Source organism: Barbus barbus (genome assembly GCF_936440315.1).
Source record: "Barbus barbus genome assembly, chromosome: 22".
NCBI lineage: Eukaryota > Metazoa > Chordata > Actinopteri > Cypriniformes > Cyprinidae > Barbus > Barbus barbus.
In genome coordinates this window covers 4369041-4395404 of record NC_136750.1, presented here as the reverse complement: position 1 = coordinate 4395404, position 26364 = coordinate 4369041, and the positions used below count along the sequence as shown (strand labels likewise).

The window sequence follows — 26364 nt, the reverse complement described above, 5'->3', positions numbered from 1 at the left end:
CACCGTCATGTAGCTGAGCAATAGTTTGTCCCAAAACCATGTGACCATGTACATCACATGATTGCATTGCCTTTCAGTGACAGACATTTAAAAGACAAACTGGTAAGTGGACTCTAATTTTATTTAATATTTCATTGATATTAGTTCATAGAGTGAGATTACATTATATTATGCTATTATGCAAAAATGCCATGCGTCTGACCATAAAAAAGACAAGTATGTCAGCTATGCTACACCTGTCAACAATGTTACTCAGCAATGTTAGTCATAGACTTGAATCATTATCATTTTTATATTTAAGCCTGTTTGTGTGTTCTAGTTTATATATAACTATACTTGTAATAGTTTAACTGAGTATAACTTGCACTGCTGTTCACAGTGGGGTCTGTAAGATTTGTTAATATTATTGGAATTAACAGAAAAGTTTTCTATTTGAATATATTTTAAAATGTAATTTATTCCTGTGATGAATTTTCCGCATCATTACCTCAGCAAATTTGCAGCTCAAGAAAGACATTAGTCTTATTAATATTATCAATGTTGAAAACAGTTGTGCTGCTAAATACTGTTATATATTTCATTTAGGATTCTTTAATGAATAAAAAACAGTAAGTACTTAATCAACACTTTCCATGATTTCTATAGATGTCAGCAGCAGAGAAACAGTGGAGATACCGGGCTCGACGTGATGCTGATCCCTCAAGAAGGGCACAATATTTAGGAAAGCAAAGAGGCCTGGTACAGACTAATAAGACATGGAAAGGTGAAACCAGTCACAGAGCTGAGTGAGAGCGAGAAACAAAGCAAAAGAGACCAATGGAGAAAAGCACAACAGAGAAGACGACAGAAAACGAATGCTAGAGAACATGATTAGTCCAAAAGACAATGAATTTGAACAGCCACCTACAGAATCAAGGTAGAAAGCTTGGAAGCCAATTTCCGCCACTGAATAAAAAAATATAAATTTTTTTATTTTTAAAGGCGACATTATATCTCACAATTCAGACTTTTTATCTTGCAATTTCGACTTTAGATCTCGCTATAATGACTTTTTTTCATAATTTTTTTATGTTTTAAAATGATTAAAAATGATTACATTTTTTATCGAATTAATTACATAATATGCCGATTAATTAATCAAATTAGTGAGATTAATTATTTAACATGCACATCATGCTGATTAATTAAAGATAATGGTTATCATTGTGTTAATTTTGAAAAAACAAAACAATGAATAGACATTACAAAAAAGTAGCTTTATAAATAAATATTTTAATTCAACATACAAAAATACAAATGAATAGTAAAATATGAAATTATTTCAAAAAAAGAAATGATAGACCTACTCTAAATATAGAAGTAAAAGCGCCAGTAGATGGTGGCAAATCCCTGTCTTAATAAGTGAGTCATTGTTCAAACAGCTGAAACATTCTGCCTTATGAATGGCTCACTGAATCACTTATGATTATTCATTAATGAAACACATCACTATGATTATTCATTAATGAAACACGTCAGAGAAGCACACCAGTTCTCGAACAGTTTTGTGTGATATAAACTTGCAATCGTGAGTTATTAAGTCTGAATTGGGAGTTATAATCAATTTTTTATTTTTTTATTCGGTGACGGAAACGAGCTTCCATTGAAAGCGGTTTAAGTTATGATGTTTTTTTATATATATATATATATATTTATTTTAATAGCCTGTTATAAAATGAAAAAGTTTGGAAAATCAGCTATGTTACTCACATATTTAATGTGTCTCACATAATTTAAAAGAAAATTACCACTCTGACTGTGTGTGTGTGTGCGCGCGCGCGCGCGCGTGTGTGTGTATGTGTGGCGTCCCATAGACACGCGGGGGCGCGCACATCCGCTGTGATGCGCGGGCACGTGTAAAGCCTGAGCTTGTGTACACGACTCTCGGAGGAAAGTCTGTAGACAGGTACATCGCTTGAAACTGAACTGATTCATTATTAGACTCTGAAGGCTGACTGGCACTGATACCCTGCTGGTATTGAGATCTTATATAGGAAGCCACTTCAAAGTTTGTTCGATAAAAATAGTGTTTTAGTAAGCGCCTCGAGTCGGATCCTCATTTTTTCTCTGTTCATCTGGGTAAGTTGTGTTTTAAAAAACATATCCTTGTTGTTGTTAACGTAAACTTACTTTCTTTTAGTCTTTTGATGTACCAGTTAGCGGATTGGTAACTTAAATCTCCTCTTTTTCGTTATCTCGCCTTTCCAGTTGAACGAAGTGTATCTTAAAAGTATACGGTTTATTAATTTTTGTTTTGTTAGTCTTGTAGGTTGGAGATAAATAACATCCATATAGACAATAGTGTAATATTAGCCTGTATGCTAAAGCTTTATTGTGTCACATATGGAACAAAAGCAGCAGGTGACCCGCTAAAACAACCAAAACATAATAATTACATTATTATTATTTGTAATGGGTTGAATTCAAGGATTTACATAAAACAATTGTTATTACTTTATAATAATTCGATTATTAGGGGCTAAAAAATACAATTGTAGCTAGCCTGTTAGCTTGCTAGCTCAAGAGGCTGTATTGGCTGTCTGGTCAGTGTTTGTTGTTGTAGGCTATGATTGATTATTTGGACCTTTTATGTGCACCCCAATCTGTCATGGCATGAATTTGAAAGAAAAACTAACATCTGTTAGCTCCTGAGTGAACAAATCACTGCAGCATCTTCAGATTTCATCATCATGAGCATGTAAATACTCTAAAAGCTGTTCCTCCAGCCAGAGGAGAATACATCTCTTTCAATGTCAAGATAGCAAAGGCAATTAATTCAATTAAGCTTCATTAACCTTCTAAATGAGCCCTTGACGTTGGTCTAATTAATTCCTGGTAACAGCACTAATCTTAAATTCACTGGGGTTTTATATGTAGTGAATTTATGTTCTAAAACTGTGTGATACTGTGTTGTATTGTGCATAAATGAATTCTATTTGTCTGTCGTCTGTTGCTTAGCCTTTTGGTCAATATTTGTTGCTTTATAAATGACTTGTACTTTGTTTCTCAGGAGTCGAATGGCCTCTGTTGTTACAGTGAAGACAGAGAAGCGTCCTTCCCATGACTCTGAGGATGGCGACACAGTGGCTAAGAAGGCCAGGTATGAAAACAACAGATGTTCGTGTCTTGCTTTACTGCCAGCACATTCCCAGGGCAAGCCAAATATCCTTCATTGAAGTCAGCTCCTGTTTGCTGACCTGTTCTGATGAACGAGATCTTTCAAAGACCTGCATTTCCTAATAAGAACGACTTCGCCAGATAGGTTTTTAGTCCACCCAAAAATGACAATTTTGTCATCATTTAAACACCCTCATGTCATTCCAAACCTGTATGACTTTCATTTCTTCTGAATAACACAAAATAAGATATTTTTGAAGAAGGCTGGTAACCAGTTTTGGTTCCTGTTGATTTCCATTGTACTTTTTGTCCATACTTTGGAAGTAAATGGGATTTGAATCCGTTTTGTTACCAGCATTATTCAAAATATTTTCTTTTGTATTAGAGTAGAGGATTGGATGAGACAGATTTTGAAAGAATTAGAAATGATTATTTTAAACACATCAATACAAGTTACACAATCCAGGGGTTTTAATTACATTTAGACATGTCCAACATTTAAAAAGAGGTTCACCAACATCATAGAGAAGAAATAGAAAATAGCTAATGAGGTTGACTTTTTTCTTATAGATAAGGACCTCCTTTTACTGATTGTTTGTTTAAAAGTTTCAGATCATATTTTTGAAGTCAGGTTAAGCCATGCTTTGCATGCAACTTTGTAGCGTAGTTCCATCCATATGTGTGTTTCCTCTGACCTGATTACATTTCCTCCTCCTTGGCTGACTAAAGGAAGTTGTTGCCCAGCCTGAAGACGAAGCGTGCTCCTGAGCTGGTGCTGGTGATCGGCACGGGGGTGAGTTCAGCTGTAGCTCCTCAGGTGCCTGCGCTGCGCTCCTGGAAAGGTCTTATCCAGGCGCTGCTAGATGCTGCCAATGACTTTGATCTGCTTGAGGAGGAAGAGAGCCGCCGCTTCCAGAAAAGTCTGCAAGAGGACAAGAACCTGGTGCATGTTGCTCATGACCTTATCCAGAAACTTTCACCGGTAAGATGTTGTTTTTCATTTTCTTACCACTTTTGAAAGCACACACTCTCTCTCTATATTAATTTTACACAATGATTACAAAATTGCTAATTTTTAAAAAGGTTTCTATTTAATGAAAAATTAGCCTTATTAAATTAACTATTATTTATATTTTTTTTCCTTCTGGGATCTGAAATAGAGGAATTTTGGTCAATATTGATAGTTAAACAATATTTAGCTGAATGTGTTTTTGTGCAGGCACCTTGGCTGATTTAGGTCTGTCATGGATAAATAAATATGACGACAAAACCACCAGTAAACGTCCCTGTTTTAATAAATGACTTACTGAATCATTCATATCAAACGATTCGTTCAAAACGGCTGATTCAATAGAAACGAAACAAGTGAATGGACCATTGAATCACTGGCTCACTCGATTCATTCAAAAACGGATTCATTTACGGAATATATAAAACTTTTTTTATTTATTTTTTTCTCTCAGAGTTGGATAATATCAGTTCTCCTATCATCTCTCGGGCCCTCACAGTCACACATACATTATATCAGGAGAATGTCTTTAAATTCTAATCGAGGACAAATCATACCTTCTGTTGCCTTCTTTTAAAAAAACTTAGCTTGAACCATTTTGCGCGGAAAATGACGAAATTGCTTCTGCTTGTGCGCAGCTTGTTACAGTACCAAGTTCTGATTGGCCAATCGCCGTTATTTAGTTTGTAAACGATCATAAGTAGAGAATTTTAACATTTCATGTGCATAAGTTTTACGTAATACACAAAATTAATAATCCAAAGGGATAGTAAGGGGGATGGTGGTTTTACAGAGGGGATGCTTTTTGTCATTTTTCTTCGACCAGGGGGATGTCATCCCCCCGCATCCCCCCTCAATTCGAGCCCTGGTTAACACTACAAAAGATGCACATTAAACATCAGTTCCAGTGGCGTAGATAGTAAGGCGTATGCTATTTGATGCGATCAACCAGAGTTTGAATCCGCCTTTTGCCGATCTTTCATTCTCCCTTTTCAAATCTCACATCAGAGGGGAATTTATTTTCAATAAAAATGTTATAATATGAAATAATCAAAAAGTTGAAAATAAAGTATGGGTAGGGTTAGGGTAGATGTGAGGGCTTTATTGTCCCAATAAGGTGGCGTCCATTTAATAATTTTAATAGTTTTAATTCTAAACTGATGTGGTTACAGCGATCTGTAATGCCACATTTGAAAGTGTTGAAAGCCACATTTATTGCTAGAATTTTATTGTAAAATTGACTGAAAGATGAGACTTTGGTGTATATATTTCATGTATTCATATATTTTGTCATATATTTTTATAATTTATTTTGTACACACATCAACAGGAAACAGCACTGACTAAAATATGGATCTTAGGATTTAAGAATTCATATTTGTTCATCAAAATGAATCAAATAAATGTTTAAAATCGATCTATTGTGTCCAGCCTCAGATTTTATGTAATTTTAATTTGTAATATTAAAAATAACATTTCAAATATTTAGCTAAACATACAATGTTTCTGTGATCAGTGAAAAGGTGGCAGGGCAAGGAAAAACCTTATCCATAATAAACATGTGGATCATGAACACAATGCCATGCAATGCATGGACTGAAGAGCACAACTATGAGTTTGTCCATCATTAGTCCCTTGCTCTCTCTCCAGCCAAAATGGGGCGTAGAACCGTGTGCCACTGATGTTGTTGTTTTTGTCGCCCCGTCAAAACAGCACTCAGGGATTTATCCCTGGTTTTCATTGTCAAGCCTCAGTATCATTTGCATCCAAACCCACCAGTGTCACTAGAGGATTTAGATGGCATTAGGCTTGTGAAAGGGAGTTAGGTAATGAATTTCAGCGCCAGTGCTGGGGTTTCATTGCCTGGAATGGTGGTAGCTGAACAATTCACATCAACAAAATAACTACCCTAGAAAAACATCAGCCTGCTGTCTGTCTCCACCCAGTGAATTTCCAAGCTCAGTTTGTTTGTTATTGTTAGTGTGAGGTCTTTCAGTGATTTAACCTACTTTTGAGAGTTTTGAGCCTCACATGAGCAGAGCAGTGGTGCAAAAAACTAGGCTAATCTGAACATGCGTCCAGGATTCACACCTCCAGAACAGCGTGCCTTGACTAGATGCTAGTTCATTCAGCTTCGGCATTGCATGTTTCTTTAGAAATGCATTCTTTGTAATTTCACAGCAAGCTTTGACATGTTTGGACATGAATATATAAGTCATGCTTGACTTTCAGACTGCTTTTTTTGATTCAGACATCAATTTTATTGAGCTACTATGTTGATAAGCACAAAAAAGTCCAGACCCTTACAAGAATTGATTGTATGTTCATCTAATTTCCGAATGCTTGTTGCTCAATGCTGTTATTTTTCATTGAGTACCCAAATCAGGGCTCCAGAAAAAAAAAAAAAAGTTAAATAGACCTTAGTGAGGGTAGACACCATATTGAATTCGACACCGATGAAATCAAGGCTGTAAGGGATAAACCTCTAGTCTTTACAATGGCATGTATAGTATAAAGGTCCTAGATTATGGGTAGTTTTCACAACTTTCTTTTTGTTAACAACTGTTTGAGTTTTATTTTGTGGAACAGTAGTACAAAACAAAAATCAGCTGTACAAATTTAAAAACCCATCCCACCCCTTAGTAGACTTAAAAAATAAATAAATAAAATAACATAATTAATAATAATAATAAACATATTAATTAATATTAATAGATAAACAAATAACAATAAAATAATTTTTACAAAGATTTTAGAAAAGAAGACACAAGATTAAAAGCTGAATGCCATGAATTTACAGATTTCACATTAGATCCATGTATACGAGAAGTAGAGAGTTCCTCTGAGATAATGTCCAACAAATACACCGTCCTAGTTTTCACAACTTTCAACGTTTTTTTTTTTTTTTTTGTGAATGGACCCATCAGAATGAGAATCCAAATGGCTGATAAAAAACATCACAATAATCCACAAGTAATCATCGTTACCAGTCAAATAATGTTTTGTGAATTGAAAAGCTGCATGCTTGTAAGAAACAATTTTTTATTAGCTATTTCATTCTGATGGCACCCATTTACTGCAGAGGATGCATTGATGAGTTAGTGATATAATGCTAAATTGATTTTGGTAAAAATATAATTTGTATATTAATATTTTTGGTCTCAAATCAACTGTTTTAACTAGTCTGGAGCCCTGCAAATGCAATTTGAGTGGTTTGATACAAAAAAAGTTTTATTTTCATCTGTATTTAATGCTGACCGCATATGATCAGATGCTGAGACAGAGGTTAATACCAGGTGTAAACAGTTGAAAGGCATTAGTTCACGTCAGGTGTGGAGGTGCTGATAATTAGCCTGCCAAAGTGGATTCTGCAAGCTATTCATAGACTCTCTCTCTGGTTTTCCATGTGCCTCTGCCAGGCTCAGAGAATGAATTCAGCTCAGTGTAATGAGATTGAGTCTGACCAGGACAAGGGCACTGCTGTCAAAACTCCTCTATTCTCAGTGCTCTCTCCACACAATACTTGGGAATCGAATTGTGTGCAGAGTTTCTAATTAATTACAAATATAGCTTAAATATATTTGACTGAAGTATTGTTTCTTATGAGGTTCCTATTATCAGGGTTGAAGATTGCATTGGTGAACACCACCATGTGTAAAAATCAAGCTAATTTGTATAGAGAACATTTCAAGACCTTTGAAGAAAACAATGCTTATTTTCCCCTCTAAAAGCCTGCTTTTGTTGACTCCTGTAACACTGGATTCCCAGAAGAGTTATTTGAATACACCTCAAGTTGATTTGTTTTTCTATTAATCTCTAATTTCTTTCTTTTGGTCTCTGTAGAGGACGGGAAATGTACGCTCCACCTTTTTTAAAGACTGCCTCTACGAGGTGTTTGATGACTTGGAGTGTAAGATGGAGAACGCTGGGAAACATCTCCTCCGCTCCGTGCTGCAGTTGATGGAGAGCGGCGCTCTGGTCCTCACCACCAACTTTGACAATCTGCTAGAGATTTACGCCGCCCATCAAGGGACCAAGCTGGAGTCTCTAGATCTCACAGATGAGAAGAAGGTACCAGCTGTTTTTTCTGTTTAAATGAGGTGAATTAGCTTTACAGTTCAGACTGCATTATTGGACGCTTGAATCGTGAAAGAAGTCAAACTTTTAGATTTGCATGTGGTCCGTGCATAAATGTAGTGTTGATGATGTTGATGAAAGAAGATACTTTAATAATCTAAATGTCATATATTCTCCATGAAATAAATCTGTTTGTGAAAATCATATGATTGTAAGTATAAATAAAAAGTGACCGCAATAATCATTGGAACAGTGATTATTATTATAATTATGTTGTTGTGTAATTTTGAAAGTAGTTCTGTCAATCAAGCATTCTTATAAATTACAACATACAACAACTTTTAACATTTTTTTTTTTGTGTGAAATCTAAATTTTATATAAATATATTTTTCCACAGTGCTAGTGAAATGTTTGCAAACATAGTCTGAAGATGAGACTATGGGGACAAAAATACCATCGTCAGATCATCAATTGCTTTCAGCGCAAACTAAAAACAAAGTGTGCTTTGAAATAAAGCTGTGAAACGCTGTTCCTCAGATGTTCAGTACACTGGGTTCATCTCTGTTTGCTTTTGGCCATAAATTTCCTTCAGCACAAAGCAGTGAAAGCTTCAGCTATTAGCCATAAAATCAGCCTTATGGTCTCAGGCTGAGCATCATGTAGTGCATTAGTGCATGTAAGCTCTACAGCAGCTGAAGGGCCCTCGGAAACACAAGTGACTGCATGTTCAGTTCCTGTGTCTTTATTCATCAGGCCGTGTGTGGTTTTCCACAGCGTGGCCTTTAGGCAGGGTGTTTATGCACCTTTTCCATCAAATGCCTCTTGATTAGGACCCGCAGTCATTAAAAGCAGCTGGAAGCTCCTAGTGGGAGCCGGATTGGGAGCAGTGGAGTATGAAATGCCGCTGTGTGCTTGTGTGTGCAGGTTCTGGAGTGGGCTCAGGAGAAGAGAAGACTGAGCGTACTCCATATTCACGGTGTTTACACAAACCCCAGCGGCATCGTACTGCATCCTGCTGGCTACCAGAACGTTCTGAGGAACACAGAAGTCATGGTGAGTGAAAGTATTCTGTAGTCACACCACTGGAACGTTGATAATTCACCGGGACGGAGGACACTGTGAGGGCTTCTTCTGGGCTGAAGAGATACTCCCTTTTGTGGCGGTTTTTATTGCTCACTGTCCAGTCCTTGAAATAATTTACCCAAATGCAAACATGCAGGACAGCATTATATGAAGTTTATATGATGTTGATAAAAGCAATTTATAATGTTATGATTGTCTATGACATAATGCAGTTAAAAAAATGCATTAAAAATGCAATTCGAACCTTGACTACACCTCTTCTATGATGAGCATGTTTTAATGTCTGAATGTTTTCAGGCACATAAAGTCAAAAATGTGAGGGTGATGCATAGGGATTCATTGAAATGGAACCGAAATTATGATATGGCTCAGTGCGGTTATCAAATTGTAATTTAAGTAAATCCACTGTGTTTTTCAAAGTAAAGGGTGAAGGGTGGCACTGTGCTTATTAAGGGCTCCCTGTAGTTTCTGTCAAAATAAAAGGTTGATGGTTTAATGTTTGAAAATAAAGAAATTAAGACTTTATTAATAATTTATAAGAATATTAGTAATGTAACCGTAGTTGTAGTAGCATTAAAAATAATAAATGTGATAATAATAATAAAAAATGTGGTGATGATAATAATAAAATGTAAGATATATATGTGTATTATTATTGTTTTATATTATACATTATTTTATAGTCATACTGATATATAATCACACAACTTTACAAATTGTGCAGCCCTACAAACAAGCACAGCAAACCTTAATGTTTTAAAATTGTTTTAAATCACAAATGCGATTTTCCCAAAAAAAAAAAAAAAAAAAGTAAGGCAAGGCTATTTTAGGTTTAAAATGTTATGTGGTGCAACTCCCAAAAAATATATGATGATTTCTAAATTAATAAAAAAAAAAAAAAAAAAAAAAAAAAAAAAAAAAATATATATATATATATATATATATATATATATATATATATATATATATATATATATATATATATATATATATATATATATATATATATATTTTAAATTTTTATTATTTATTTATTTTTAAAAAGAGGAGTGGACTGGCGTGTTCAAAGTGTAAGGAGAGTCATGTCAGTTGTTACATCGTTGCATGTTTTTGCAGAGGGAGATCCAGAAACTGTATGAAACCAAGTCTTTTGTATTCCTGGGCTGCGGAAGGACAGTGGATGACACCACCTTCCAGGCACTGTTTCTCGAGGCGGTCAAACACAAGTCTGACCTTGAGCATTTCATGCTGGTGCGGCGAGAGGATGTGGGCGAATTCAAGAAGCTCCGAGACAACATGCTGGACAAGGGCATTAAGGTCATCTCGTACGGCAACGAATACGCCGATCTGCCGGAGTACTTCGAACGACTGGCCAATGAGATTTGTAACCGGGATGTGGACCGGGATGTGGTCACCAATGGCTGGGGTAAGTTGTCATCACTTTTTAGATGCGTTACATGCAACTGATGTTTCTTTTTTTTCACGGATTAATTTGCTGGATTAATTCAGGATCTCCCATCTCACAAGGCGAAGAAAGTCAAAATGGCTTTACGACTCAGAAAAACCTCCTGCAAGGTTAGGACAGCTTTTGTGTTGGCACCTCAACCAGCTTGCATGCTAAAGGCAGTTTGGGCATTTGACTGGAGCATGACGACGCATTTTTTCCTTTTCCCTTCTTTCCTTTAGTGCATGCTTCTAGAACGATAGAAACATGAATCCAGCACAAGGGCTTCTGTTGTTGTTTTATACTCCCCTTCCCACTGTACTCCTCTGCACCCGTGATGAAATCAGTTGATGCCCACTGTTGTAACGAGACCTTCATTGTAGCTCTTCCTCTTTCCCTGTCCAGACTACCACTCGTGACACAAGTGGCAGTCTGGGAACGTTTCCACAGCTCCGCTGCCCCCTTCCGCTCCGATCTGGTATGACTAGATCTTCACACACAACAGACTCATTTCTCAAACTTAAACCGAGCGCCACCAGTTCGCTTCACACGGGAAAGGTGTCAGTAAAAGTACCACCAAGCAAACTGTGAACTCCTGCAACTCTGAAAATGTTTATGAAGCTCTTCATGTGAGGGAGAATTTTTTTTTTATGTGGTTTAAAGTGAAGTGTGGACCAAGAATGATGTTCAGGGCAGTCTGATCTTAAGCATGAGCTGTCAAACACCAAAACATTTTAACTGGAGTGTTAGTAATGCAGTCTCACTCCACATTTTCACATCAGTAAAATGCACCAGCAATATTAAAATGGTGATTGTGTGAACCTCACAAAATTATCAAGAAATGTCCATGTCATATTTCACCTCTAAATAAGAACATATATATAACTGTCATATTTAACATGGTTAATTTTGCATTGCTACATATTTGTATCACACCTAAACATTGCCCACCTTCAAATTCGGATTACTGTATTACTGTAATGTGAAAAATCCCTCATTTAAAAAAAAAACTAAATAATTCTTAGTACTACTTTACATAGTACAGGACAATTGAATGTTTAATAACAGCATTTGCTGTAATAAATAATGAATTAAAATAATGATTTTAATAAAATTGAAAGAAAAAAAATCAGAATTGTGAGAGAAAAGGTTGCAATTACCTTTATTTTTATTCTGTGGCAGAAACAAGCTTCCATATACAGTATTTTGAGAATTACAGTATATAGAAATGTGAGATGTAAATTCAGAATTCTAAGAAAAAAGTCAGATTTGTTAGAAAAAAAGTTGCAATTATCTTTTTAATTTTTAAAAAAAAATTATGGAAACAAGCTTCCATATACAGTACACAGACATTTTTATTAGTTGAAATACGACTCCGGACATTTCATTTATTACTAAATCTGTTCTGTAAGGAGGAAATGCAATAAACGCCTCGTCAGAGGGACTGAGGTGTGACTTAAAATTGATGTGATTTCTCAGGCTTTACTTATAGAAACTTCTCAGCTTCCATGAATCTACTTGAACTTTTTACGAGACTAATAAGGATAATAATATCATGCCATCATTCCTCTCAAGCCACACAAAATTTCAAACATTTTATTGCACTTTGACAGTTAGTGCCCATTTATAGTCATAAATGCTTGGTCAGTAATGCTCAAAAAAGACATGTAAACAGTTGTTTATAAACCTTTTGTATTTCAACTCCACTGTTTTATCATCTCTGTCCACAAATGTCTTTTAGGTATTTATATGCTATTTTAAAATAAAGCATTTGTTTGGTACCAAATGTGTTGTTGTTAATGAGCGCGCACAAATGCAGTGAATGTGTTTTCAAGAATTACATCTACACACCTTGTTTAAATTACGAGCAAGAGAGGCCATAACTTGAATGTACGAAACTTCCGGTGTCATCTGCTTCCAGTTAATTTAGCTGTACAACAACAATCCATTATGCTGCTTGATGAAGCAAACTGGTATTTGTTATATTATTTGAATTTATCATCGTAATCATAAACACACTGGTTTGTGGACTTTGAAGAAAATTCTTTGCAAGAAAATACTTTGCAAAATAAGGTGGATTGATCAGCATCTACATACTATACAAAACAGTACTACATTACACCAGAACTTGCATTTTTTGAAAGATTTATTTTAATTTTAATAAAGGGTTAGTTCACCCAAAAATTTAAGAAAATTCTGTAATTAATTACCCTCATGTCGTTCCAAACAAGAAAGACCTTCATTCATCTTCGAAATACAAATGAAGATATTTTGGATGAAATCCGAGAGCTTTCTGACCCTCCATAGACGGCAACACAACTCAAATGTTCCCAGACCCAGAAACACTCTGTCGGCACGCTGCCCACAAGGCTATTGGCGGCAACTACACCAGAACATTTTATGTGAATGTATGTCTGAAAAGTTTAGATGGTATTTTTTATTTTCATCTTGCCTCTGTATAAAGCATATTAAAGTTCATAAGTTGTTTACAGCGGAAACAAGGAAATGCTTTAAGTGCCACCTGTGCGGATATTGTATACAGTAGTATACAATAAAAAAATAAAAAAATAAAAATTTTGAATCTAATTGTGAGTTGAGTGAATCGTTACATCCCTAGTCGTCAGCGAGTCAGCTGTTACAGTAGCTCAGTACCTGCTTTGCTGAATTTGGTGACGCTACCGTTTTAAACCGATAACTCACGGGTTTGTAATTCTTTTTGACTGATTCATAAGAACCAGCCTATATAAGTCATAATTTTACAGAATCAGACCACACCAGTGATGAGGTAAGTTTGTTTTTGGAATGCAACAGACATGCCTATTTGTGTTATTTCTGTAGAAATGATACACAGAATGTGAATTCAATGAAAGTCTTTTGCCACAGAATTAAAAAATTAAGGTAACTGCTACTTTTTATATTAGCTTCTGACCTTTGAAAGGGGTCATCAGATGCACATTTTCCACAAGTTGATATGATTCTTTAGGGTCTTAATGGAAAGTCTGTATTAGAATCAGAAAGAGCTTTATTGCAAAGCATGCTTGTGCATACAAGGAATTTGTTTTAGTGTCACAAGCTTCCAGTTCACAGAGACAACAACGTCACACAGACAATAAAAATGAGAATAAAAAAAAAATACACATGTAAATATAAATAAATATATATATATATTTATTATTATTTTGTATTCGTGTATCATAGTTTGGTTAAAATTTCTCAATGGTAGTATAAATCAACACCGTTTCTACCCAGTCAAAAACAGCTCTGTCTACAGCAAGCCGTTTTATTGCATGTTGTTTTAAATGCAAATGAGCTCTGCTGATCCCGCCCCTCTCTTCCGAGTCGTTTTCTGATGAGAGACTGTAAACTTTAGCTGCATTCATCGTGAAACTCGCTAACTAGCAAAAGGAAAGGCAATATGCAACGATTCATTAAAAAACCTTATACTCACTTCTTCTGTAGGTGAAGCTGGATCACGAATGATTTGCACTAAGATAGATGCATTTAGGTAGATCAGGGACGCATTCCCTTTAAAAAGAAAAGTAATCCACTGTGTCTTCAGCGGCTCAGATGACAGGAGTAAATGACGACTGCTATGTTCATTATTACATCCAACAACAAAACACCTCAATCACTTAGGAGCCATTCTTGTCTACATCTGCTCCGGCGGTGAAACAATGGTGGCCTGTTTACAGCTCATTCAGGGCCGGTCTAGACACCAGACCACACAGACAGGCATCTGAGATTGGCTCAATTTGAGAAAGGGAAAATTATTTAACGAGATAAAAAAAAATCTTTATCACTATAGGGTTGTGTACACACTCCCAACACACATTTCAGTTCAAACTACTTGAAAACGTGCATGTTGCATCCAATGACCCCTTTAAATCACAATCCTGAGTTTATATCTCACTATTATAACTTTTTTTTTCTGCAACTGAGAATATAAATGTGTTCATTTGCAAAAGCATGACCCATCATTACAAGCTAATATAGCAGCTTTATTTAAGAAATATTACACATTCTCAAAGTACAACAAATTTTCTCTATGAAGCTCTCCAGTCTTGCCATTGTGCTAGCATAAATTAACATGAGGTGATGGAGAATTAAGACCTGACTTTGTTCTAAAATAAAAGGACGAAGGGATCTGAAAGAAAGCAAAATGGCAGTACAGTCACTAATGAATTAAAACAAATATGTAAAACTTTGCAGGGCTTCAGACAGTTTGGTATACGCAGCATTTTAGAACTCTCTGTTGAGGCGCCTTCAAACCTCAAGCACCAAACCTTACAATATCTTAATACTTTTCATATCCAGAGACATGAAAAGCCTGAGTATAAAAGGAAGAATGAAAAAAGGCAGCATTTGTACAGAATCGTTTTGGGATCAACGGCTATAGTAATGAGCTGAGGCACTATGGTAGTGATTTCATGAGACGGTTTGGGTTGCGGGCATCATCTGAATGTACCTACATTAATCACATAAAACGTAGACAAAATGCATTTAGAATATATTAAATCTCTTATAACATTGGAATAACACCTCAGTCCATCTTTTTGTGGTGGGCAGAAAGTACAAGAACACTTGATCGTAGAGAACAGATGCAGAAAAGTGCAAAAATACTTTCCATTATCTCATTATTTAAATGAAAACCAAAGCACTGCTGTCTGATTGGCTGTATTGCATGTCAATCAAAAATGGTTGCTGAGGTGAGATCAAGTCAAATGATATTCCTTCCAAACACTTTTTTCCTGGAACAAAACACAAGGAGGATCCTAAATATGAACTGAATTTCAGTTAAACCTGTAGGACAGCAAAAAAACAAAAAACCTATCATTTCAACACGTAGGCATGTCTGCATTCACAGGAAGCTGAGAGGGTCACAGGGTCTCATATCTAGCTGTAGCAGAACCGTGAAAGTCGCTGGAGCAGCAGAGGTCTTGTATCTCAGGCCTTCATGAGTGCGCTGACCACAGCCCTGGCGTTGAGGCTGCGCAGGTCGCTGTACGTCTGCCCGGTGCCCACAAACACGATGGGCTGACCTGTGATGTAGGTCATGGAGATAGCAGCGCCCACCTACAGGAAACAATGTGGAGTTTTTTTTAACCAAGATCCATTTCAAAAGAACATGCCATGAACAAAGGGACCTGGAGATATACCTTATCATCAATGGTGTCAAACTTGGTGAGAACGATGCCGTCGATGAGCCTGGGTTTGTCAGTCTTGGAATGATCAGCCAGCGCTTGATTAAATTTAACCTACAACAAAGAAAAAAAAACATTCACTACATGATGACCTGGGAATTGTTTGAGAAGCTCAGGCCTGTGTTTCAGATATCAGTTTCCCACATGCAATAGAAACAGAGCAAGTAAACATCATGGATATACTGTGCAACCCAGATATCGTTTCTAATCTAGTTGTACCTCTCTGAAACATCAAGCGCTCCCTAGTGCAAAAGCACTTTTTATTGTCCAGAAACATTTGCTGGTCAAAGATGGCTACTTCATATGTCACACTATGAAGCAGTGTCTTCTACGGGCCATATGTGGCATTACACCTACCAGCTGATCCACAGCCTCGTTGCCCACCAGCGCTTCTCCCACAAACAGCACCAGGTCCGGGGTGTTGACAGCGATCAGTTTCGCCAGAGCCGTCATCAGAGGAGCGTTATCCTGCATACGGCCGGCGGTATCGATCAGCACCACGTCAAAGCCCTGGTTACGAGCTGCAGAGAGAGAGAAGTGTTAACAAATTAATCCTTCTAAAGTTTCATTTCCTCTAAAACCACAGGGTTTTTACCAAAGGCGATAGCCTCCATGGCGATCCCAGCAGCATCCTTGCCGTAGCCCTTCTCGAAGAGCTGTACGGTGGGCTGTCCTCCGTGCTTCTCAGGGGGGTGTAGAGAGTTCAGACGCCGCTGATGAGTCCTCAGCTGCTCCACGGCACCCGCGCGGAACGTGTCACAGGCCGCGATGAGCACCGTGAAGCCGTTCTCGATCAGCCAATAGGAGATCTGTACAAAAAATAAAATAAAAAATTCAAATAACATGTCACATGACCCCTATGATTTCTATATAATGTCAGGGTATCTGCAGGATTTTGAAGCTCAAATTTAAGACTTTTTAAGACCTGCACCCAAAAAATGAATACCATATGAGCAGAGTGGGGCAATGTCTATTGATAACATATTAAAGTGTAAAACGACTGTAAAAAGCAGGTTTTCCCCAAAACAAAAAGTTTTATAAAATTTCACAATATTACTGTTTTTACAGTATTTTTGATTCAATAAATGCAGCCTTGTTGAGAATGAGACTTATTTCAAAAACATTAAAAATCATAATTATTTCAAACTTTTTACCGTTAGTGTATTTCACATGAATGAAAACATGAAAAACAGCATATACATTTTTATTTTTAATTTCAATCACTTCTTATCAAAAGCCAATTATTCCACACCTTAAATTTCTATAAGGTAATTAAAAGAATTTTAAGTGAGGTTTATTTATTTATTTTTGTTACCTTGGCGAGGTTGGTGGACTTGCCGACGCCGTTCACCCCACAGAAGGTGATGACGAAGGGTTTGCGCTGAGAACGAGCCTCTAGCACGTCCCTCAAGATGTCCACGCGCCGCTTGGGCTGCAGGATCTGCACCAGGGAGTCCTGCAGAGCCTGCTTTACTGTAGAGGCCACAGCTAGAGAGAAGAAGCCAGGAGAAGATTTAGAAGAGCAAAATAATCCAGGAAGGCCAGAACGCAAGACAGAAGACAAACACGTGTGGGAAAGCTCTTGTTTGGACAGGCTGTTCAGCAGCTGAGCGCAGTACTCACTGGTGAACGTGCCCATGACTTTGCCTTCCAGTTTCTTGGCCACAGAGACACAGAGCTGGGAGGCGATTTCGGTTGCTACATTCTTGGCTAGAGAAACAAGAAAAGACAAACCGCAATTAGTCTGATCAAGTTATAACAAAGGCTGTATACACAGTATATAGGCTGGTTTCAAGTTGTTTGTGATTACTGGAATCTTTGAGCATTATTTTTAGCAGGCCCAATTCATTTAGACTGATTTGTGAACTTTTCAATAAATTCATTAAGAACAGACTGAAAATAATTAACTCATGAATAAAAAAAATGGCCTATTTCTCTCAAATATTGTTCGCAAATCTGTCTAAATCACTGTTAGTGAACACTTCTCCTTTGCCGAGATAATCCATCCACCTCACAGGTGTGGCATATCAAGATGCTGATTAGACAGCATGATTATTGCACATGTGTGCCTTAGGTTGGCCACAATAATAGGCCACTCTAAAATGTGCAGTTTTATCACACAGCACAATGCCACAGATGTCGCAAGTTTTGAGGGAGTGTGCAATTGGCATGCTGACTGCAGGAATGTCCACCAGAGCTGTTGCCCGTGAATTGAATGTTCATTTCTCTACCATAAGCCGTCTCCAAAGGCGTTTCAGAGAATTTGGCAGTACATCCAACCGGCCTCACAACCGCAGACCACGTGTAACCACACCAGCCCAGGACCTCCACATCCAGCATCTTCACCTCCAAGATCATCTGAGACCAGCCACCAGGACAGCTGCTGAAACAATCGGTTTGCATAACCAAAGAATTTCTGCACAAACTGTCAGAAACTGTCTGAGGGAAGCTCATCTGCATGCTCGTCGTCCTCATCGGGGTCTCGACCTGACTGCAGTTCGTCATCGTAACCGACTTGAGTGGGCAAACGCTCACATTCGATGGCGTCTGGCACTTTGGAGAGGTGTTCTCTTCACGGATGAATCCCGGTTTTCACTGTACAGGGCAGATGCAGACAGCGTGTATGGCGTCGTGTGGGTGAGTGGTTTGATGACGTCAACGTTGTGGATCGAGTGGCCCATGGTGGCGGTGGGGTTATGGTATGGGCAAGCGTATGTTATGGACAACGAACACAGGTGCATTTTATTGATGGCATTTTGAATGCACAGAGATACCGTGATGAGATCCTGAGGCCCATTGTTGTGCCATTCATCCACGACCATCACCTCATGTTGCAGCATGATAATGCACGGCCCCATGTTGCAAGGATCTGTACACAATTCCTGGAAGCTGAAAACATCCCAGTTCTTACATGGCCAGCATACTCACCGGACATGTCACCCATTGAGCATGTTTGGGATGCTCTGGATCAGCGTATACGACAGCGTGTTCCAGTTCCTGCCAATATCCAGCAACTTTGCACAGCCATTGAAGAGGAGTGGACAACCTGATCAACTCTATGCGAAGGAGATGTGTTGTACTGCATGAGGAAAATGGTGGTCATACCAGATACTGACTGGTATCCAGACCCCCCCCCCCCCCCCAATACAGTAAAACTGCACATTTTAGAGTGGCCTTTTATTGTGGCCAGCCTAAGGCACACCTGTGCAGTAATCATGCTGTCTAATCAGCATCTTGATATGCCACACCTGTGAGGTGGATGAATTATCTCGGCAAAGGAGAAGTGCTCACTAACACCGATTTAGACAGATTTGTGAACAATATTTGAGCGAAATAGGCCTTTTGTGTACATAGAAAAAGTCTTAGATCTTTGAGTTCAGCTCATGAAAAATGGGGGCAAAAAAAAAAAGTTTATATTTTGTTCAGTGTATTTCTATGCATTTGACTTATTTCTTAATTTTAATCAAAATATTATATATTTCTCTTTTACTGTACTGCTAAATTTATTACCCATTTTACTCTTTAGGAAATGTTTATTTTACTCAAATGTTTTTTAAATAAAATTGTATTACATATTTTCACCTATAGTACCATACTTTTATATGTATTATATAAATTTTTATTTATTTATTCTAATCAAATTATTATTACATTTACATTTAATCATTTAGCGGACGCTTTTATCCAAAGCGACTCACAAATGAGGGCAATAGAAGCAATCAAAACAACAAAAGAGCAATAATATGCAAGTGCTGTGACAAGTCTTGGTTAGTCTAACACAGTACACTTTTTTTTTTTTTTTTTTTTAAATCATAGCTGTCCCCCACTCCCCTGATCATAATTAAATATTTTAGAATAAAGTATATATACACACCATATATAGTAGAATTTATTTTACATGAATTTTTCCAGGTTTTCCATGACTAAACCCTGTAATAATTTTAAAAACATGTAAACAAAAAGTGTTTTGAATGAGGTGTAATGGGGCAAGAGCGATGTCGTACCGATGAGGTGATCCCTCATCTTGTCGAGAACTGGCTCCATGTCCTCCTGAGTCAGATTCTTAGATCCCACCAGGCCTTTTAGCATCCCAAACATTCCCCCGAAAGCACCCTTTTTGGCTCTGCAGAGAAAAAAAAACAGAATGTACATTCAATATCAACTGTAGATGCAGGACCAGCAAGTTCAGATGAAGAAACTCGACATTTTGAGGCATGTTGAAAAGACAAAATAGCAGTGAGTTTGTTACCCTTTCTTAGTGTTTGTCACCACAACTCTCTCCTCTTCTTGCACTACTTCATCCTCCTCATCTGAGGACTCCGAATCAACACCTCGCAGGTCCCCTTTCATTGAATCCACCTGGATCAGCTGGAGGAACAGAGTTACTTGACAATTTCATCTGCAATAACAATTTTTATCTAAAAGCTTTAAACAACCATGCATATAATATACAGCCTTCAACACTGAAATTATAACAAATTTTTTACAAGCAGTGCTTGCTTGTGAAAATATGGTGCAGTGAATTTGAGATTTTTAGTCAGGAGTAATAATGGACTGCTCACCGGTTCAGCTATGGCATCAGGGTCTTGGTTCTGTGCGTCACTGGAGTTGTTGCCATTGGTCCCACTGTAGTCCAGCACTCCAATGCTCTTCCCGCTCATATCCCACACCCGGTTCGCCTTCCCCTTTGGCTTCTGGGGTTTAGGGGACTTACTGTACAATACAACAGAAAAAAAACAAACAGATTTTACTTCAAACCAGTCTTATTTTAGCATCATTCACATGCTATTGTATTTTTTGTTAATATTTAGAATTTTTATATTTTCACTGTCATTTTAGTTAGTTTTAAATTTATTTTGTTTTGCGTACATTTTTTATTAGATTATTTTATATCTATATAGCATTTTAATATTTATTTATTAGTTTTAGTCATTTTAGTATTTTAACAAACAAAAATTTGAAATATTTATTTCAAGTAATTAATGTTTTAAGGGTAGGTTTACATGATGAAGACTTTACTAAAAACAGAAAAGTTTTTCCTTTGCATTTTTGAAAAGTTTCTTATAGAAATATCAGCATTCAATATTTTAGGTTTAAAATATCAAAACATTATTCATTTGTAACTGCAGGTTAAAGCACTCCATGTCCCTCTGATCTGCATTAAACAGTGTGTAAATACATCTAAATGCCATTCAGATGTAACTTCTGCAAAGATTAATTTTGTTGATACTGGTTTCATTTGTTTGGTAACAGCCTAAATGTCTTATTATTCTAATTGACTGATTAAATGTAACAATTTGACTCAAAAGATGCACACTTTTAGAAAAAAAATGGCTTTATTAAAAGGTAAAATTGCCTATACAAGGTCAAAATCTATTTAAACTTCTATGAAAAGATTAATTTCTATCACTGTTGTGAATGGACCACACAGAATATGAAGAATATCAAAAACTGCAGCGGTCCATGGTAGTCAGATATCAGCACAATAACACAAAAATAGAGATTTGTTTTTCAATAATCGCACACCCCAGTTGACGAGGTCACGTTGTAAAAAAAACAAATAAAAATACTACGCGTCTGTAATATAACATGCAATATGATGTGCATAAAGCCACCGTTTTCACAAATGTGTGTTTCTGTAGTTTACACATATTATATTGTTTTTAAAAACTTGCACAAAAATTTGTGTTTTCAGGCCCCAAAATGATGTTGTTGTAGAGCTGACTGCGATCTCGATTCAAACACCTTTTTTAAATGACAACGATTCCCCATTCCAGAACGTTCATATCTGCGTTCGCGATGCTGCTGACGCAGAGAGCAGACATTTACCATGTTTAGGTAAAAAACTGCTTCACAAACAGTCTCGACTACACAGTAATATTTCTTATAGTTGCTCATATTAATCACAGAAATACTGGGATTAAAGTTTATAGTTCGGATATAAACATTGGTGTCTATGGTAGCGATCAAAATAGAGCAAGTTATTTTTTGAAAGTAACTGGCGCTTCAAACTGTAGCCCCTCACAGCAGAACAAAGATCCAGGGGGCGGGGTTGGATCCACATCTAGGGGGTGGAGATTGGTAGGTTTAGGGATCAGGGGGTGGAGATTGGTAGGTTTAGAGGTGGGGATGGGTGGGTTTAGGGATCAGGGGGTGGAGATTGGTAGGTTTAGGGGTGGGGATGGGTAGGTTTAGGGATCAGGGGGTGGAGATTGGTAGGTTTAGAGGTGGGGATGGGTGGGTTTAGGGATCAGGGGGTGGAGACTGGTAGGTTTAGGGGTGGGGATGGGTGGTTTTAGGGATCAGGGGGTGGAGACGGGTAAGTTTAGGTGTGGGGGTGGGTAGGTTTAGGGATCAGGGGGTGGAGACGGGTAGGTTTAGGGGTGGGGATGGGTGGGTTTAGGGATCAGGGGGTGGAGACTGGTAGGTTTAGGGGTGGGGATGGGTAGGTTTAGGGATCAGGGGGTGGAGACGAGTAGGTTCAGGTATATGTATGGTGGGAGGAGTTGGATCTAGATCCAACCATGCCCCCTGGATCTTGTGTTCTGCAGTGAGGACCATCTCGCTTCAAATAACGTTTGTGTCATTTGCATTGTTTCGCCACTAAGTGGGAACAAGTAACTGTTAAAAAATGTATTTGTCATTGAATCATTCCTTCAAAAATGCTGATTCATCCAGTAATGAAGTATTTATGAGGGAGTCATTGAATTATTCATTCAAACCACTCTCTCATAAATGTAATATAAAAAATTGTTGTATTAAATATTTTATTTTAAATACATGTATTAAAATATTTAATATTTCATTCAAATTAAACACTTTTAAAATAGACTGCAGCAATTAATATTTTGTCCCACATTATTTTGTGTGGTTCAGAATAGGGCTGTGCAATTAATCGCATGCGCATCTCGTCAGTAAAGCTGGTTCCGTGATTAGCACTAAATCTCAATCACCTGTTTTCAAATGGAGCGGTATTTACTACACAGAACCGTGGTTCACTGACAAGCTAGGCAATTTTGCGATAATGAGCCCGATATTGCCTAGCTTGTCAGTGAACTACGGCTCTGTGTAGTAAATACAGCTCCATCTGAAAGCAGGTGATGGGGATTTACTGCCAATCACAGAACCAGCTTTACTGACGAGATGCACATGTGATTAATTGCACAGCCCTAGTTCATAATCGTGGGAAAATCGTGATCTCTATCTGAGACAAAAAAAATTGTGATTCTCCATTTATCCAGAATTGTGCAGCTCTACGTTGTTGTGAAAATGAACGGCCAAAATGCCTAAAAAGTTGTCTGTTTTTGTTTAATAGGGTATTGTATAAATGGCCCCATAGTTAATAATCCTGCTTTACAAAGGATAAATTATTATAACTATGTAATCAGACAAAATGTGATTTAGTGGAAGTCATGTTGAGATCGGTGACACCAGTGTGAATCAAAATTCAAGTGGGGCTTCATTTGCCATGAACAAAGCTTTTTGTTTTGCAATTCATAAAGCGTCCTACCTGGGCTTCTCTGCTTTTCCGCCACCCAACTGCTTGCTGAAGAACTTGGCACGGTTCCTCTCGATAATCTCCTCTTGGGTCAGGCCCTCGTTTCCATTCTCCACAGCTTTTTTTGAGGCAGTCTGTGAGGAATCTTTAGCCTGATCCCCTCCTGATTCAGCTGACGATGGGTGAAAGAAGAAAAGAAATAACGGTTACATTAACAAACCTTCGGTGGTTTGCTTTATTCATAGTCTCTAACATTTCTCACCTTCCTTTTTGGCATTTTTACTTTTCTTGCCTGCTTGCTCCTTGCTTTTGTCTCCATCTTTTGTCTCAATCATAGACTTCACAGTTTTCTTGGATTTCTCAGACTCGTTGAAATTCCTCATTGAGACGGGGGCCTTGGTTTTGCTGCTGACCTCCGCCTCCCTGCAAAACACACACATCATATAGAGGATGATGCCTTGAGCTTAAGTGCTGAAAATAATATTAGAATGTGGACATATGTTGGTTTCTACTGATCTTATTCTTCAGTGACTGTCACATAGTCCTCGTGTAACAACAGTTGAGTCAAAAATAAAACTTGTAAACTTAATTATTCAAATAGTTTCTCTTACAAACTGAAAATGTTGCAGAATAATTTGGGCCACCATTATGTACCTGCACAAACCGTATACCTACAACACTGGTCAAAAGTATTTTTTTTTTCACATTTGAATATATTTTAAAATGTAACTTATTCCTGTGATCAAAGCTGAATTTTCAGCATCATTACTCTAGCCTTTTCCTTCAGAAATCACTCTAAAATGCTGATCTGCTGCTCAGGAAACATTATTACTATATTATAATATTCTTATTATCAGTGTATTTTTGTGGAAACTGACACATTTTTACAGGACTCTGATATTTAGAAAGTTCAAAACAGCATTTAAACCACATTTATTTGAAACAGAAATCTTCTGTAATATTATAAATGTCTTTACTGTCACTTTTGATCACTTAAATGCATCCTTGCTGAAAAAAAAAAAAATATATATACCTTTCTCCTTAAAAAAACAAACAAAAAAACATATTACATAAACTTAAAGACTTACAGACCCCAAACTTTTCAACATCACTGTGTGTGTATATATATATATATGAATATGTCTGGAATTTAAAATGTGACACACACAAAATATTTAGATCCAAATGTTTATCCTTTTTGACAGACATTTATATTTATTGATCCAGAAAAAAGGTCTAGCTCACCGCAGGAGTCTGTGGAAGTTATCTCCAAACTCAAAATTATTGAGCAGAAACTTTAGGGCGCCTCTCTGCTCCAGCTCGTTCTTGTATCGATCTCTGAAGTGCAGCTGGACATCATCTATGAACTTGTCTACATACGTCAGCGTCAGGATCTTTTGAAAACCCACCTGAGATCGCAGAAGCACACAATCAGACATACGGACAGCTGAGTCACGGGCCACTGACTGATCTGATGAATCACATCGCATTATTTGCATTGAAAGGAAAATCAACACTCACCACAAACACAAGCTCAAACTCATTGTCCAGCTTGTATTTAAGACGGAGGGCATTGTGGGTAAAGGAGTTATTCCCACTCCTCTCCTGCAAAAAGAAAGCCAAAATAACTTCAATATGTAATCTAAATCTGAAAGAAACTTCAATCTGAATCTTGTATTTGGCTGAAAAGGTGGAGCACAGACCAAAACCGTCATTTTTGAAATGGTGGATCATGATATTTCCACTAAATGTGTTCTCATACAAGGCTAATTTTAAGTTGATCAAATATCATGGAACATGTTTTCTTAACTTTAGCTTTTCTATTCTACTTTCTCTGAGTTAGCAGCTACTGAAGTCTGTTTATATCAATTCTGAAAACAAGGGCAGAACTGAGAAATATAAACTTTAGATCTTGCCATTCTGTCTTTTTTCTTGCCACAGAATAAACTATAAAAAGCTAACTACGACTTTAATTCAAATTTCCAACTTAATTGCAAGTTTATATCTCACAATTAGGAATTATTGTTATGATATAACAATAGTTTCTAATAATTTAGCCTAATTATTTATCATAATACGACAAACTTTGATTTGACAGGGTGCTATATGCATTTATAAGCAAAAAGACAAACATTTTATAAATATTTTAAGAGGGTTACAATACATGAAATTCTGAAAACAACACAGAATCACATTTTTTGAACTCTTTAAAGAATTCAAACATATCAACATCTTGAAAACTATTCATATATGTATACACACACACATATGAATATACAATATAGCAAGGAATAGTTATACAATAATTATAAACTAAATATGAAAAGCGTCTACTTTGAGCTCTCTATCGGTTCCATGCAGTGTTACACTCGACTCAAATACATCTGTCAGTCAATATTAACAGTAACTATAGTAGCCAAAGCCATGCGTTTGCTGGTTTCTGTAGAAGCACAGGGCTGCTCGATACCTGCAGGATGACGGAGCGGATGAGAGCGTTAACGGACCCGCTGAAGGACTCGCTCACACCGGCCCCCTGGAAACACCACAACACGATGCCTCCTTTACTGAAGATGGCGAAGAAGTCCAGCATCTTTGCCAGTCACGAACGAACCCAATACTACGAGGAACACAACACCGGTCAACAAAAAACTAAAACGTGTCAAAATAAATAAATAAGTGCTCTGAAGTCCTGCGCTGGAGTTAATGTGATGAGACACGTCAGTGGCACATTGAGGAAATGACGCAACTTCCTGTGGAGCGACCGATGCAAGGCTTTAATTTGATATTTTATATACGCCACATTTGAATTCATTTAGATTTTCAGCTTTACATTTTTAATCAATATTTATTCTAAAAAGTAACTTTATATTTTTATTTTTATTTCGTTTATGTGCA

General features: G+C 37.2%; 1 protein-coding gene and 1 pseudogene across 2 annotated transcripts; one reads left to right on the top strand and one right to left on the bottom strand.

The window, feature by feature from the left end:
- The first annotated feature begins 517 nt into the window (after nt 1-517).
- Nucleotides 518-12553, top strand: LOC306888755 (protein FAM118B-like; annotated as a pseudogene). The gene is made up of 8 exons (XR_013785964.1): nt 518-916; nt 3050-3139; nt 3886-4138; nt 8009-8236; nt 9168-9296; nt 10443-10752; nt 10836-10901; nt 11013-12553. The product of XR_013785964.1 is annotated as a protein FAM118B-like (transcript).
- Nucleotides 12554-13956: 1403 nt separating this feature from the next.
- On the bottom strand, nt 13957-26208 carry LOC306888134 (signal recognition particle receptor subunit alpha-like). Its single transcript, XM_079446288.1, has 14 exons — nt 25937-26208; nt 24991-25074; nt 24715-24878; nt 23732-23892; nt 23482-23641; nt 20534-20684; nt 20221-20339; nt 19976-20094; nt 17595-17681; nt 17287-17459; nt 16567-16780; nt 16329-16492; nt 15927-16025; nt 13957-15843 (listed from the first exon to the last, which is right to left on the bottom strand). Exons 1-14 carry the CDS (start codon nt 26057-26059, stop codon nt 15715-15717), a joined length of 1947 nt encoding a protein of 648 aa, XP_079302414.1. The 5' UTR covers nt 26060-26208; the 3' UTR covers nt 13957-15714.
- Nucleotides 26209-26364: the final 156 nt, after the last annotated feature.

What these genes read in the sequence shown, in the direction of transcription:
- LOC306888134 (XM_079446288.1), bottom strand. Translation starts at nt 26,059, where the DNA reads ATGCTGGACTTCTTCGCCATCTTCAGTAAAGGAGGCATCGTGTTGTGG. An exon ending in TCCGCTCCGTCATCCTGCAG is followed by an intron (nt 25,075 to 25,936) that starts GTATCGAGCAGC and finishes TTCTTTTTGCAG; the next exon opens with GAGAGGAGTGGGAATAACTC. An exon ending in AACTTCCACAGACTCCTGCG is followed by an intron (nt 23,893 to 24,714) that starts GTGAGCTAGACC and finishes TGTGTTTTGCAG; the next exon opens with GGAGGCGGAGGTCAGCAGCA.